The sequence below is a fragment of the Salvelinus sp. IW2-2015 genome, linkage group LG16 (assembly GCF_002910315.2).
Source record: "Salvelinus sp. IW2-2015 linkage group LG16, ASM291031v2, whole genome shotgun sequence".
NCBI lineage: Eukaryota > Metazoa > Chordata > Actinopteri > Salmoniformes > Salmonidae > Salvelinus > Salvelinus sp. IW2-2015.
Genome location: NC_036856.1, coordinates 22854130 through 22868334, shown reverse-complemented (window position 1 = coordinate 22868334; position 14205 = coordinate 22854130). Strand labels below are relative to the sequence as shown.

The window sequence follows — 14205 nt, the reverse complement described above, 5'->3', positions numbered from 1 at the left end:
CTGAGACGGTTTAGCTGCTCATAAATCTATCATCTGACATTGACCAGCTAAAGCTTTGACAATTGAGCTGTGTATCTGTGTCTGTGCATGTGTGCGTATGTTTGTGTGTGTGTGTGTCTGTGTGCATATGTTAGTGTGTCTGTGTGTGCATGAGTGTGTGAGTGTCTACTTGCTTGTGTGCCTGCTTGTTCACATGTGTGGGTTGCATGTAGTGACAGCTATGGACTCATCTCCTGCGTGTGGAGGGATGGAGAGAAGGATGAAGAGAGAGATGGAAAGACGGATGGAAAGAGGGGTGTTAATGTTCCCAGGCCTGAGGGTCTGACTGTAGCTGTGCCCTTGAGAGGAGTGCATGTGTGTCAGTGTGGATGTGTCTCAGTAGGCAGGGACACGGAGTGTGATTACAAATTACCCACCCAGTGAAACGTAGTACTGACATCCTCCTAATGCTCTACGCCCACATATAAACACACACACTGCTGCTCTCATCAACTACACTGGAAATAACTAGCTAAACAACCACACTGCTGACTTCAATCAACTACACTGGAAATAACTGGCTCACACACACACACTGCTGCTTCTCATCAAACACACTGTAAATAACCTGGCTAACAACACACTGGCTGTCTCATCAACTACACTGTAAATAACCTGGCTAACACACACTGCTGCTCTCTCAACTACACTGGAATTAACTAGCTAACACACACTGCTGCTCTCATCAACTACACTGGAACAATAACCTGGCTAACACACACTAATGCTCTCATTCAACTACACGTGGAATAACCTGTGCTAACACACACTGCTGCTCTCATCAACTACACTGGAAATAACCTGGCTCACACACAACTGCTGCTCTCATCAACTGAACTGGAAATAAACCTTGCTTTAACACACACTACTGCTGCTCTCATCAACTAACTGGAATAACCTGGCTCACACACACACTGCTGTCTCACCACCTACATCTGGAAATAACCTGTTAACACACACACTTGCTGTTCTCCAATAACTACACTGGGAAATAACTGCTGCACACACAGGTCACAACGTGCCTGGCTGCTTCATCAAACCACTGGAAATAACCTGGCTAAAAACACACATCTGCTGTCTCTATCAACTACACTGGAATAACTGGCTCCACACACACACACACTGCGCTCTCATGCAACTACAACTGGAAATAACCTAGCTAACACACACTAATGCTCTCATTCACCTACACTGGAATAATCTGGCTCACACACACACTGCTGCTCTCATCAACTACACTGGAAATAACCTAGCTAACACACACTAATGTCTCATCAACTACACTGGAATACCTGCTCGCACACACACTGCTGCTCTCATCAACTAACACTGGAAATAACCTGGCTCAAACACTGCTGCTCTCATCAACTACACTGGAAATAACCTGGCTAACACACACTGCTGCTCTCATCAACTACACTTGAAATAACCTGGCTAACACACACTGCTGCTCTCATCAACTACACTGGAATAATAATAGCTAACACACACACTGCTGCTCTCATCAACTACACTGGAAATAACCTGGCTAACACACACTGCTGCTCTCCTCAACTACACTGGAAATAACTAGCTAACACACACACTGCCTGCTCTCATCAACTACACTGGAAATAACCTAGCTAACACACACACTGTTGCTCTCATCAACTACACTGGAAATAACCTGGCTAACACACACTGCTGCTCTCATCTACTACACTGGAAATAACCTGGCTACACACACTGCTGCTCTCATCTACTACACTGGAAATAATCTGGCTCACACACACACTGCTGCTCCTCATCTACTACCACTGGAATAATCTGGCTCACACACACACTGCTGCTCTCATCAACTACACTGGAAATAGCCTGGCTAACACACACCTGCTGCTCTCATCAACTACACTGGATAACCTGGCTAACACACACTGCTGCTCTCATCAACTACACTGGAAATAACCTAGCTAACACACACCTGCTGCTCTCATCAACTACACTGGAATAAACTGGCTCACACACACACTACTCTCATGTGTATGCTCTGTGCTAAACGAGTTTGAGGTGGACAGAAGGGAGGGGGGAGACAGAGGAGGGGCAGGGTTGTCTAGACCTATGATCACTTGTTCCCCCTGGTGAGAGAGATGTGTGCAATGGTTTCTGCCCCAGTTTACCGTAGCTAACTCTGGGCAGAACTAGAATATTACTGTAGACTTACAACCTGTGTGTGGTACCGGTTTATTCACTATTCCAGGGTCTTTTTGATTTACCAGAGAAACCAGCTCTTAGCATCTGTGATGAGTGTGTGTGTGTGTGATGTAACAGTGGGGGGCTTATTGCTCTTAATAGTTCAGAAGTCACTCCTGTAGTCCTGAAGTGGAAGGCCTATTTCCCTTTTTGCTCTCTCTCTCCTCTCTCGCATCATGCCACACGCCACACACACACACACCACACACACCACACACACACACACACACACCACACACACACACACACACAACACACACCACACACAACACACACACACACGGGGTAAAATGTCTGTCCTGTTTTCTCCCACTCAGAGACACCCAGTCAGAACAGGACTGTCTTTCTACAGAGTCCAAGGTCCCAGTGTCTTTATTCTAATTACTCTATTCCTCTTCTTTTCTTCAGTGTCCTTCCATCACTCCAAAGCTCTTCCTAATGTATCCTCTCTTCTTCCTCTTCAGCCTTTTTCGCCTCTTCTCTTCCGGCTGTTCAGAGTCCCATCCCCTCTTCCTCTCCCCCTCCTCCTCATAACTCAATCACACCTGCATGCCAGGCTTATTCACATCCCCATTCCCCTGATTCCCTCCCCCCATCATCCCTCCCCCCATATGTCTCTCCTCCTCATCATCACTGTCCATGTCTTCCCCCTTCCTCTTGTTGTATCTCTCGTACAGCACCATGAGGACACCCATCACCCATGCCGACACGGTGCCGGCACTGAAGATGACAAAGCCGATAGCGATGAAGAACAGGTAGTCCCAGTAGCCCAGGCCCTGGTGGCAGTCTGCCCTCAGCTGCATGCCCACTTCAGCCAGCCGTTGCCCAGACAGCTCTGGAGGCTCCTGGCACACTGTCTGGCCCTCGTCTACAGAGAGGGAGAGAGACAAGAAAGAAAGAGTTAGCCATCTAGAGAGAAGGAGAGAAAAGAGAGATTTAGCTGTCTGACCCTCGTCGGAAGAAAATCCCTCCTTCCCTAGTGCCAGTCTCACTCATTGGCCAGGGGGCCAATAGAGGCAACAGTGAGCGCTGTTACCTTCAAGTAGGTTTTGGTTTTGCTAGGGCGTTGTGGACAGGGATGGTGGAAGCAAGTTGCAAGTTCGAATTCAGGGATAGAAAGCTGTTTTAAGCCTATCCCAAACCTTAACGCTTACCTTAACCATTCAGAGTTAATGCCTAAACTTAACCACTACGACATTTGAAGTTTGAGTAACATGGATGTACATCTAATTCTGAAGTGAGACTGTGAGAGCTTGTTGGACGTAGAAGGGAGAGAGAGGGGGGGGAAATAGAAATGACCACAATGCAGCATACTCACTCACACAAAGCTGTAATAACCTTTGTGACAAATGATCTGTAGACACTATAGATTTCCTCAGGGTAATGCAGGTCTGGGACACATCTAGGACACAGACATATTAGAATGCTCAGCACACACACACACGCACCACGCACACGCACACGCACACACACACACACACACACACACACACACACACACACACCACACACACACACACACACACACAACAGCAACAACACACCACATTTGACCAGCCCTCATAGAACACAAGACATTCTAAGACAGATAGTGTTGTTTCCTTTTTGGCATCTGTTAACAGCTGGCTTCTATTAAAAAAAGATGAAATAGAGCAGAGACAAATTAAACACCCAGTCTCTCTTGCTCTTTATCTTGTTCTCTCTCTCTCTCTTCGCTCTCTTTCGTCTTTCTCGTCTTTAGTTTGTTTTCTGACCTTAAACAGTGCGTATATTGACTTCATCATACTGCTCATCAACAAGTTAAGGGCTAAGAGGCTGCTGCCATTGCCACTGTTCTCTGTCAATAAACCATTACAGACAATGATGTGTGAGGAGAGAGGAGACCCTACAGACCGGGTCACCTCTGTCAATCAAACCATTACAGACAATGAGTGTGAGGAGAGAGGAACCTACAGACTGGGTCACCTCTGTCACTGGCTGATCCTCCCAGAGACGGGGGAGAGAGTGGGAAGGTGTCAGATGAGGAAGACTGGATATGCAGAGAGAACTGGATATGCACTGCCTCATAATTTCATCTCTCTCTCAATCCCCTCCCTCCCTCCATCTCTCCTCCCTCCACTATCCTTTCTCATGTTGAATTGCATTTACTTGTCCTTTCCAAAAAAGAAGACAGAACTTTTATTTTCTTCTTCCTAGACATTAAAGTGTGTGTGTGTGCTTGCACATATGCGTGCCTGAGGGCATGTGTCGTGTGTTCATGTCTGCGTGTGTATGTGTGTTGTGTGTGTGTGTGTGTGTGTGTGGTGTGTGTGTGTGTTGTGTGTTGTGTGTGTGTGTGTGTGTGTGGTTGTGTCTGGCTGTGAACGGGGCACTGATGGATTCATACTGTAAATGATGTTAATTAAATGCACTCTCTCTTCAATAACGACAGAGGTCTTAAGGAGGGGGTGAATGATGGAGAGAGAGCGAGAAAGAGAGAGAAAGAGGACAGAAAAGAGGATGGACAGATATTAGTCTATGATAGTAGTTGCTACCAGACTCTCACAGTCTTACGTTAGAATTAGACGTTGATCCATTTTTCTCAAATGTAAATTTAGAAGCTGTTCCAAATGTCAAATCTCAGGTTAGTTTAGGCAATTAACTCCAAATTCTTAAGGTTTAAGCAGGTCAGATCAGACATGGAGGGTAATCTTAGCTTTCCCTGTCTGGGCAGAAGGTTTGGGATAGGCTTAAAACTAAAATATCAAAAACAGCTTTGTATTGCTGGATTCAATACAACCTTTGGAATCAGAGGCAGATGCTTATGCCCCCCACCCCACTTAAGGATAATAGTCCCTAGTGGCCAGTTTCCATGTCATCTCCCAACGTCCTCAGACATGGATGGACGTCGAATACTGACTTGATTCACGTTAGACCTGGCTGAGTATGGGAGAGGAGAAGAGAGAGAGGCTAACTGTAGAGTTGACCCCCTTCATGTCACTAACAGTGTCATTCTCTGTAGCCTCAGGTCATGTATATAGTGTAAATCCACAATCAGCTCTTCCATATAAACTGATATATTTAAATGGTTAATACAAGGACATCTATCATATCCAACCTAAATGCATCCTATATCAACAAGGCCATGAGGTTGTAGCTGAGGTGTCTATATCTCTGATTGGACAGGTGTGTGCGTGTGTACGTGTTAATACACTGCTCAAAAAAATAAAGGGAACACTTAAACAACACAAGTAACTCCAAGTCAATCACACTTCTGTGAAACAACTGTCCACTTAGGAAGCAACACTGATTGACAATAAATTTCACATGCTGTTGTGCAAATGGAATAGACAAAAGGTGGAAATTATAGGCAATTAGCAAGACACCCCCAATAAAGGAGTGGTTCTGCAGGTGGTGACCACAGACCACTTCTCAGTTCCTATGCTTCCTGGCTGATGTTTTGGTCACTTTTGAATGCTGGCGTTGCTTTTCACTCTAGTGGTAGCATGAGACGGAGTCTACAACCGACACAAGTGGCTCAGGTAGTGCAGCTCATCCAGGATGGCACATCAATGCGAGCTGTGGCAAGAAGGTTTGCTGTGTCTGTCAGCGTAGTGTCCAGAGCATGGAGGCGCTACCAGGAGACAGGGCAGTACATCAGGAGACGTGGAGGAGGCCGTAGGAGGGCAACAACCAGCCAGCAGGACCGCTACCTCCGCCTTTGTGCAAGGAGGATTAGGAGAAGCACTGCCAGAGCCCTGCAAAATGACTCCAGCAGGCCACAATGTGGCATCGTGTCTGCTCAAACGGTCAGAACAGACTCCATGAGGGTGGTATGAGGGCCCGACGTCCACAGTGGGGGTTGTGCTTAGAGCCCAACAGTGCAGGACGTTTGGCATTTGCCAGAGAACACCAAGATTGGCAAATTCGCCACTGGCCCCTGTGCTCTTCACAGATGAAAGCAGGTTCACACGCACATGTGACAGACGTGACAGAGTCTGGAGAGCCGTGGAGAACGTTCTGCTGCCTGCAACATCCTCCGCATGACCGGTTTGGCGGTGGGTCAGTCATGGTGTGGGGTGGCATTTCTTTGGGGGGCCGCACAAGCCCTCCATGTGCTCGCCAGAGGTAGCCTGACTGCCATTAGGTACCGAGATGAGATCCTCAGACCCCTCGTGAGACCATATGCTGGTGCGGTTGGCCCTGGGTTCTTCTCTAATGCAAACAATGCTAGACCTCATGTGGCTGGAGTGTGTCAGCAGTTCCTGCAAGAGGAAGGCATTGATGCTATGGACTGGCCCGCCCGTTCCCCAGACCTGAATCCAATTGAGCACATCTGAGACAACATGTTCTCGCTCCATCCACCAACGCCACGTTGCACCACAGACTGTCCAGGAGTTGGCGGATGCTTTAGTCCAGGTCTGGGAGGAGATCCCTCAGGAGACCATCCGCCACCTCATCAGGAGCATGCCCAGGCGTTGTAGGGAGGTCATACAGGCACGTGGAGGCCACACACCACTACTGAGCCTCATTTTGACTTGTTTTAAGGACAGTTACCATCAAAGTTGGATCAGCCTGTAGTGTGGTTTTCCACTTTAATTTTGAGTGTGACTCCAAATCCAGACCTCCATGGGTTGATAAATTTGATTTCCATTGATAATTTTTGTGTGATTTTGTAGTCAGCACATTCAACTATGTAAAGAAAAAAGTATTTAATAAGAATGTTTCATTCATTCAGATCTAGGATGTGTTATTTTAGTGTTCCCTTTATTTTTTTGAGCAGTGTATGTGTCAGGGACTTGCTCTGAGGTTAATGCAGGTCAGGATCCGACAAAGCAGATCAGACACGGATTGTAACCTAAGCTTTGCCTGTCTGGGCAGAAATAGACTGGCACATGATGACGTTGAGTTAGCTAGGCAACATTATGCAAGTTCTTATTCTGATTAGGCACGATGTGCTTAGTCCTTACCTTGCCCCGGCACACCACACAGACAAATACGAGGTAGACCAACTCAGCTCAGTTGGCCCGGAGCAAATGTCCAAGATTAGTAGTTGCAGCTCACGGTATGGTTTTGGTCCTTTGTCATTCCGCAACTTGTTATTGATTGTGAACCGATCAGATGATTGACATAGTAATGGAACTGTAACATTCATTGCAGGGTTACTGCTTTGGCTGGAGCAAAAACCTGCACTCACACTGGCTCTTTATGGATCTTCCTCTCTCCCTCTCGCTCATTTCATCCCCTTTCTCCTTCTCCCCCCCTCCCCTCTCTCACATTCTCTATCCCTCTTTCTCTCCATCTCTCTCGCTCTCTCCAGTGTGTATTAGATCACATGGCTGTCCCTCGCGTCACTCTGTCATAATCTGTGAGGGGCCTTGTCCCGTTGACAACCCGTCATCTCTTGCATGCACGCACACGCCTGCTTCAGCCCTTGGGGAGACGGGATTGCTGTGCCCCCTTACCCCCACCCCCATCCACAGATCACATAACAGCCACCACTCAACCGGCCCATCTCATCTTCATTACAAACAGACGCCCCAGAATGGATGGTCCACTGTCTGTTTCAGTCCATCTCCCTCTGACTGTTTTTCTTTGTCTCTTCATCTCTCTCCCTCTGACTGTTTTTCATCTCCCTCTGACTGTTTTTCTTTGTCTCTTCATCTCTCTCCCTCTGACTGTTTTTCTTTGTCTCTTCATCTCTCTCCCTCTGACTGTTTTTCTTTGTCTCTTCATCTCTCTCCCTCTGACTGTTTTTCATCTCTGTCTGTCTGTCTGTCTGTCTGTCTGTCTGTCTGTCTGTCTGTCTGTCTGTCTGTCTAGCTCTCTCTCTGTCTGTCTGTCTAACTCTCTCTCTGTCTGTCTGTCTAGCTCTCTCTCTGTCAATCTCTCTCTCTGTCAATCTCTGCCCACGTAGAGAATGAACCAACCCACTGTGGGTGCTTCACTGTCAGTATCTCTCTTTATAACACAACCATGAGGAGACTGACTTATACAACAGCTCCCACACTGAAGAGGCTTTCAGCTACTCCATACTACTGCTAAAACACAACATCAGTTAGAGTGACTGTCGGACTCCTCTTCTATCTTCACACCACTGAAAACCACAGCACAGGTTAGAGAGAGAGAGAGAGAGTCATCTTTCCAGGGCCTCAATTTACTCATACCCTACTGGAAAGCTGTGACAGGACTATACCATTAATCATCATTACCATAGTATYGTTGGATGGCTGACCCTGAGTAGAAGTAGAAGCAGTGTTTACAGTTTTTCTCAGTCGCTTTGGTGCATTTCTTAGATCAAAAGTGCAATTCTTGATACTACTTGTACAAATTCCAAATCATCTAGTCACTTGTGCACATCATTAAAGCAATTTCTTATTCCTTTGAACAAATTGCAATTGATAATGTACAAGTGTCAGCTTTTTTCCACATTATCAATTGCTCATGTCATGTTGATCAAAATATAGTAGATGGTTCTCTGTTGAATAGTCTTACCCCTCAAAACATCTAGGCATTAGTTCCTTGCATAAGCCATTACATGCAAAATTGTTGAACTATTTGTCATAAACTGTCAAGCATAGTTTTACACATTTCTATTAGACCTTTTGTACAAAAACGTGAATTGATGAATCGTGCAGGTGAAATTGACCCTCACTCATGAAGGAATGGAAAGTGTTAGTTCAACCAACAATCAACCAGTTGTCTAAATTGCTCAAAGGTGCATCTCATGAAGAATCAATTGGCAAGCATATATAGACAGACCACAACACAGAGTTGCAATTTTCCAATAATGGATGGACCAGGAAARGAACAGGSTCAACAGCCAAGAGGAGGAAGAAGAGGAGCAAGGATGCGTGGTGGAAGGCAAAACAGAGGAAGAGGCAGAAGAGGACATAGGCGCATATCTGATGACATAAGGGCCACTATTGTAGACCATGTTGTCAATCATGGCCTTACAATGGCTGAGGCGGGTCGAAGGGTGCAGCCGAATATTGGGAGATCAACCGTGTCCTCAATAGTTCAAACATTTCGAAGAGAGAACAGGTATGTCCACCAATGTACAGTGCACTTTTACTGTATATAAGCAGTATACTGTATACTTCCTACAATGCTTCATATTACAGTAGTCCACTTGTATTTCACAGCATACAGAAATATACTCTATACAGATACATACTGCACCTTACATTCACCCACCTGTATGTTTTACAGTAAAATGTGTGTTCGCATAGTTTTTGTCTATGTGAAAGTGTGCGATGCATCACTGCATTTTTCCCCACATAGGACTGCAAGATTACCTCAAACCGGTGGCAGAGGACGCCTTTTCACACCTCAACAGGAGGAGGCTATTTGCACCATGGTCCGAGCAAACAATGCCATGAGACTCAGGGAAATACAAAGGACCATTATAGAAGACAACGATGTCTTTGAAAACATCCATACGGTTAGCATCTCAACCATCGACAGGGTGCTGCATAGAAACCAGATGAGTATGAAACAGCTGTACCGTGTACCATTCCAAAGGAATGAGGACAGAGTTAAGGAGCTACGGTACCAGTATGTACAGGTAAAACATATATCTATGTAACTACTTTACAGCAACATTTTATAGTGATACATAGTACAGTAAGCATAAACTGCACACATTTCCATTGCTGTGGAAGGAACATGCAATATATGTACATTTTATGTCACTGTTCCTTACCAAAACAAATTCAACTGTGTGTTCTGGGATATAGCGTATAATGGAGTTGGAATCAAGTGAACCCTCTCACAACTTTGTATACGTGGATGAGGCTGGCTTCAACCTGACCAAATGCAGAAGGCGGGGTCGGAATATCATCGGTCACAGAGCTACTGTGGATTTGCCAGGCCAACTGGGAGGAAATATCAGCATGTGTGCTGCTATTTCAGAGCATGGTGTCCTAACCCATATCCCCCTTATAGGGCCATACAACACCKAGCATCTACTCAACTTTTTAGAGACTCTCTACAGGGCTCTCATCCCTGATGATGAGAGGGGTCTGTTTAGAGAGGATTTGCCAAAGTATGTGGTCATTTGTGATAATGTGAGTTTCCATCGATCAAACATCATAAGGCAATGGTTTGTGACCCACCCGAGGATGCTCATAGAATTCCTCCCACCTTATTCACCATTCCTTAACCCAATTGAGGAGTTCTTTTCAGCATGGAGGTGGAAGGTGTACGATCGTCAGCCACACACACACATGACCCTACNTGGAAGGTGTACGATCGTCAGCCACACACACACATGACCCTACTGGCTGCAATGGATGCAGCATGTGAGGACATCACAGTAGACGCCTGCAGAGGATGGATAAGGCATTCCAAAAGATTCTTTCCACGTTGCATTGGAAGGGAAAATATCCGGTGTGATGTGGATGAGAATATGTGGGCCGACAGACAGGAACGTCTGGATGTGTAGAGACAGCACAACAGTGCTGCGGGCAAAGTTGTGCCTTAGGGGTGGTTTCCTGTGTTTCTTTCTAATTTAGTTTTTTTTCCTTTGTGCCCCTTGGGTTGTCCAGTCTCTTTCAATCAATAACGCACATACAGTAATATGTAAATAGTACTGTTGAAATTGATATATGCCATAGAAGTGCAGCCTTGTGCATTTTCAATACAGTAACTGTCATCCAAACTGTAGCCTAAGTTTACATCAGGTAATACTGTCAAAGTACACAGTTACATTGACAACATGCCTAAACATTATGACGACCTTGTTCGTGAACAATGACTCAATGACTTATCATTCTGATGACACTGACATGATCATTGGCATGAATATTTACTTTTGAGAGATGTACAAAGGATTTTTAGTGACAGACTAGCTTTAGAAACATATCTATTGTATATTGCAGTTTGTACAAATTATTCTGAGAAATGCACTTATTATTTTGCACATTAGGGATGATGTGAAAAATGCACCAAAGCGACTGAGAAAAACTGTATTAGTAACTCTTATCCAAAGATTGAATTGTACACCAATCTACATGTTTTACCTGTACAATCCAGGAGGAGCCACCTGTCCCCTCAGCCCTGTAGTATCATTATTAACATGACTCATCTAGCAAACCATCATTGGTTCTGTGAACATTCGTTAGGTCTCAGAAAATGTTCTCATAAGACAAAAACTGTTTAGTGGTGCTGATGTTGCAAGAACATTCATAGAAGCCATTTAATCTGTTCTTTAAAGGCTCCCACAATGTTTCATTAGGGGGACATTGCAAAGGATACCGTATGTTCCCAAAACACACAAACTGTTCAGTTGTGCAGATTATTCTACAATGTTTATTTTAGGGTGCAAAAAACATTCACCTGATGTTACAAGAATGTTCCTAGAACACATTTCACTATAACAATATGGAAGAAAATGAAACGTATTCTACAAGATCCAAAATCGTTTAAAAAAACAACAACTTTATGGAACAATCATTGGATAGCTTTCAGAATTCACCTATAAATTGGTCCACATGGAAAAGTAAAGGCATAGAAACCATAAATGACTTGGTAACAGGAAATACATTTATTTCTATGACAGAATTAAAAAGTAATTTTGGACTGACCAATGTAGATAGTCTCAAATATATGCAACTTAAAAGTTCCATATCATGACATTTTGATTTGAAATCTTTTGGACATCAGAGCAACCTTGAGGAAATCCTATTTGAGTCAGACAAGGATGTTCATATGACAGGGAAGATATACAAAACCTTGCAGAGAGCCTATCCAACTGACAATCTCTTAGAAAAAAATATTTACTATTGGAACAAAGACTTCCATTGATGGTCTGGGCAGGTGAGATGGAGTTGATATTGTCGTTTGTATGTATACGTTTTGTTGGCACAAGATGGAGGGAAAGTTGCAGCATAACTAACGAAATTACAGTTAATGAAAATGTAAGCTTAGTCCAGTATAAACTAATGTATAGAATGTATTATACATCAGACATAATGTACCCGATGGGTTGGATGATTCTCCTCTTCACTCATCTGGAAAAAACGTATATTAAAAATGTGGAAATMAATCAATCTGCCATCATTAACACAATGGAAAAATCTAATGATTTATTATTTCAATATTTCAAGTCCTTGTGCTATGGAGAGAAACAAATGGTGCCGTTTCAGGCCATGTGGTGGAAAGTGATGTGGGTGCTAGTGGGTCTGGGCAGGTGAGATGGAGTTGATATTGTCGTTTGTATGTATGTGTTTTGTATTGTTTATAAAATATTAAATAAAAKAAATATTTTTTTAAATAACACCTGGTCTAAGTTCTTTAAGGTTCCCAGAATATTGAGTTAAGTTATGGGAGTTGTCTGGGATGTTACAGAACATTCCCCCAATGTAGCACAATTTCCAAATAAGTCTGTTTTTATGACATTCATAGCATATTTGCTTTAGGTTAAACACAATATTCCATTGATGTTCACGCAATATACATTTTCAGTTGTCTTGGAGATTCACAGGACATTTCAACAACATTTAGAAAATGTTATATTTACAGTGCATTCGGAAAGTATTCAGAAGTACTGAATAAAGGGTCTGAATACTTATGTAAATAAGGTTTATTCTTTTTTATAAATTTGCAAAAATGTCTCAAACCCGTTTCGCTTTGTCATTATGGGGCATGGTGTGTAAATTGATAAGGAAAGAATATAATTGAATCAATTTTAGAATAAGGCTGTATCGTAACAAAAGGTAGAAAAGGGGACTGGGTCTGAATAGTTTCCGAATGCACTGTAAGTTTGACCTAATATTACCACAGCATGCAAATGTGTAGCTCCTTAAAGCAGTTTGGAATACATTCCCAATGTTTCTCTCCAGATTATTGGCAATTGACATTTGAGGACTGTATTGTAGGTGATATAGACACATAGCATTTTAAGTTCATTCATAGGACATTTGAACAGCATGTAACATTACAAACACAACCATATGTTTTAGAATTCACAAGTGCAGATTGTCAACGTATAAAGTAAAAAAATAAACATGGTTAAAGAATATGTGGGATGGAACATGCAATCTTCGGCTCTGCAGCCAGACACCCGGGACTCACTCCAATTCGTATACCGCCCCAACAGATCGACAGATGACGCAATCTCTATTGTACTCCACACTGCACTTTCCCACTTGGACAAGAGGAACACCTATGTGAGAAAGCTGTTCATTGACTATAGCTCATTGATCAACACCATAGTACCCTCTAAGCTCATCACTAAGCTAAGGACCCTGGGACTGAATACCTCCCTCTACCAACTGGATTCGGGACTTCCTGACGGACTGCCCCCAGGGGGTTAGGGTAGGCAACAGCACATCGCCACGCTGACCCTCAACACGGGGGCCCCTCAGGGATGAGTGCTTAGTCCCCTCATGTACTCCATGTTCACCCATGACGGAGGGTCAAGCGGGTTGAGGCTTCAAGTTCCTCGGTGTCCACATCACTAAGGATCTATCACGGTCCACACACACCAACACAGTTGTGAAGAGAGCAAGAAAATGCACCATTGAGAGCATCTTGACAGGCTGCATCCCTGCTTTGTATGGCAACTGCTTGGCATCCAACCGCAAGGCGCAACAGAGGATAATACATATGGCCCAGTACATCACTGCGGCCGAGCTCCCTGCCATCAAGGATCTCTATACCAGGCAGTGTCAGAGGAAGGCCCTAAAAATTGTCAGAGACTCCAGCCACCCAAGTCATAGACTGTTCTCTCTGCTACAGCACGGCAAGCGGAACCAATGCACCAAGTCTGGAACCAACAGGACCCTGAACAGCTTCTACCCCCAAGCCATAAGACTGCTAAATAGTTGGTAAAATATACTGAACAGGGCCTCCCGGGTGGCGCAGTGGTCTAGGGCACTGCATCGCAGCGCTAGCTGTGCCACCAGAGACTCTGGGTTCGCGCCCAGGCTCTGTCGCGACCGGGAGGTCCGTGGG

At 44.4% G+C, this 14205-nt stretch overlaps 1 protein-coding gene and 1 long non-coding RNA gene across 3 annotated transcripts in view; both read right to left on the bottom strand.

The window, feature by feature from the left end:
• Nucleotides 1-784: 784 nt before the first annotated feature.
• LOC139028991 (uncharacterized) lies at nt 785-1999 on the bottom strand. 2 transcript variants are annotated; one of them, XR_011481219.1, is made up of 5 exons: nt 1954-1999; nt 1626-1908; nt 1380-1577; nt 1254-1292; nt 785-855 (listed from the first exon to the last, which is right to left on the bottom strand). It is a non-coding gene; the product is annotated as an uncharacterized lncRNA (long non-coding RNA). The 2 variants fall into 2 exon arrangements; XR_011481218.1 differs by lacking the exon at nt 785-855 and having other exon boundaries at nt 1235-1292.
• A 543-nt stretch (nt 2000-2542) lies between these two features.
• The window catches only part of lrrc52 (leucine rich repeat containing 52), a 35121-nt gene continuing 23458 nt past the window's right edge, over nt 2543-14205 (bottom strand). The window contains exon 2 of the mRNA XM_024004636.2: nt 2543-3136. Coding sequence (XP_023860404.1) covers nt 2808-3136 — 329 coding nt within the window. The 3' untranslated portion in view covers nt 2543-2807. The remainder of the gene's footprint in view (nt 3137-14205) is intronic.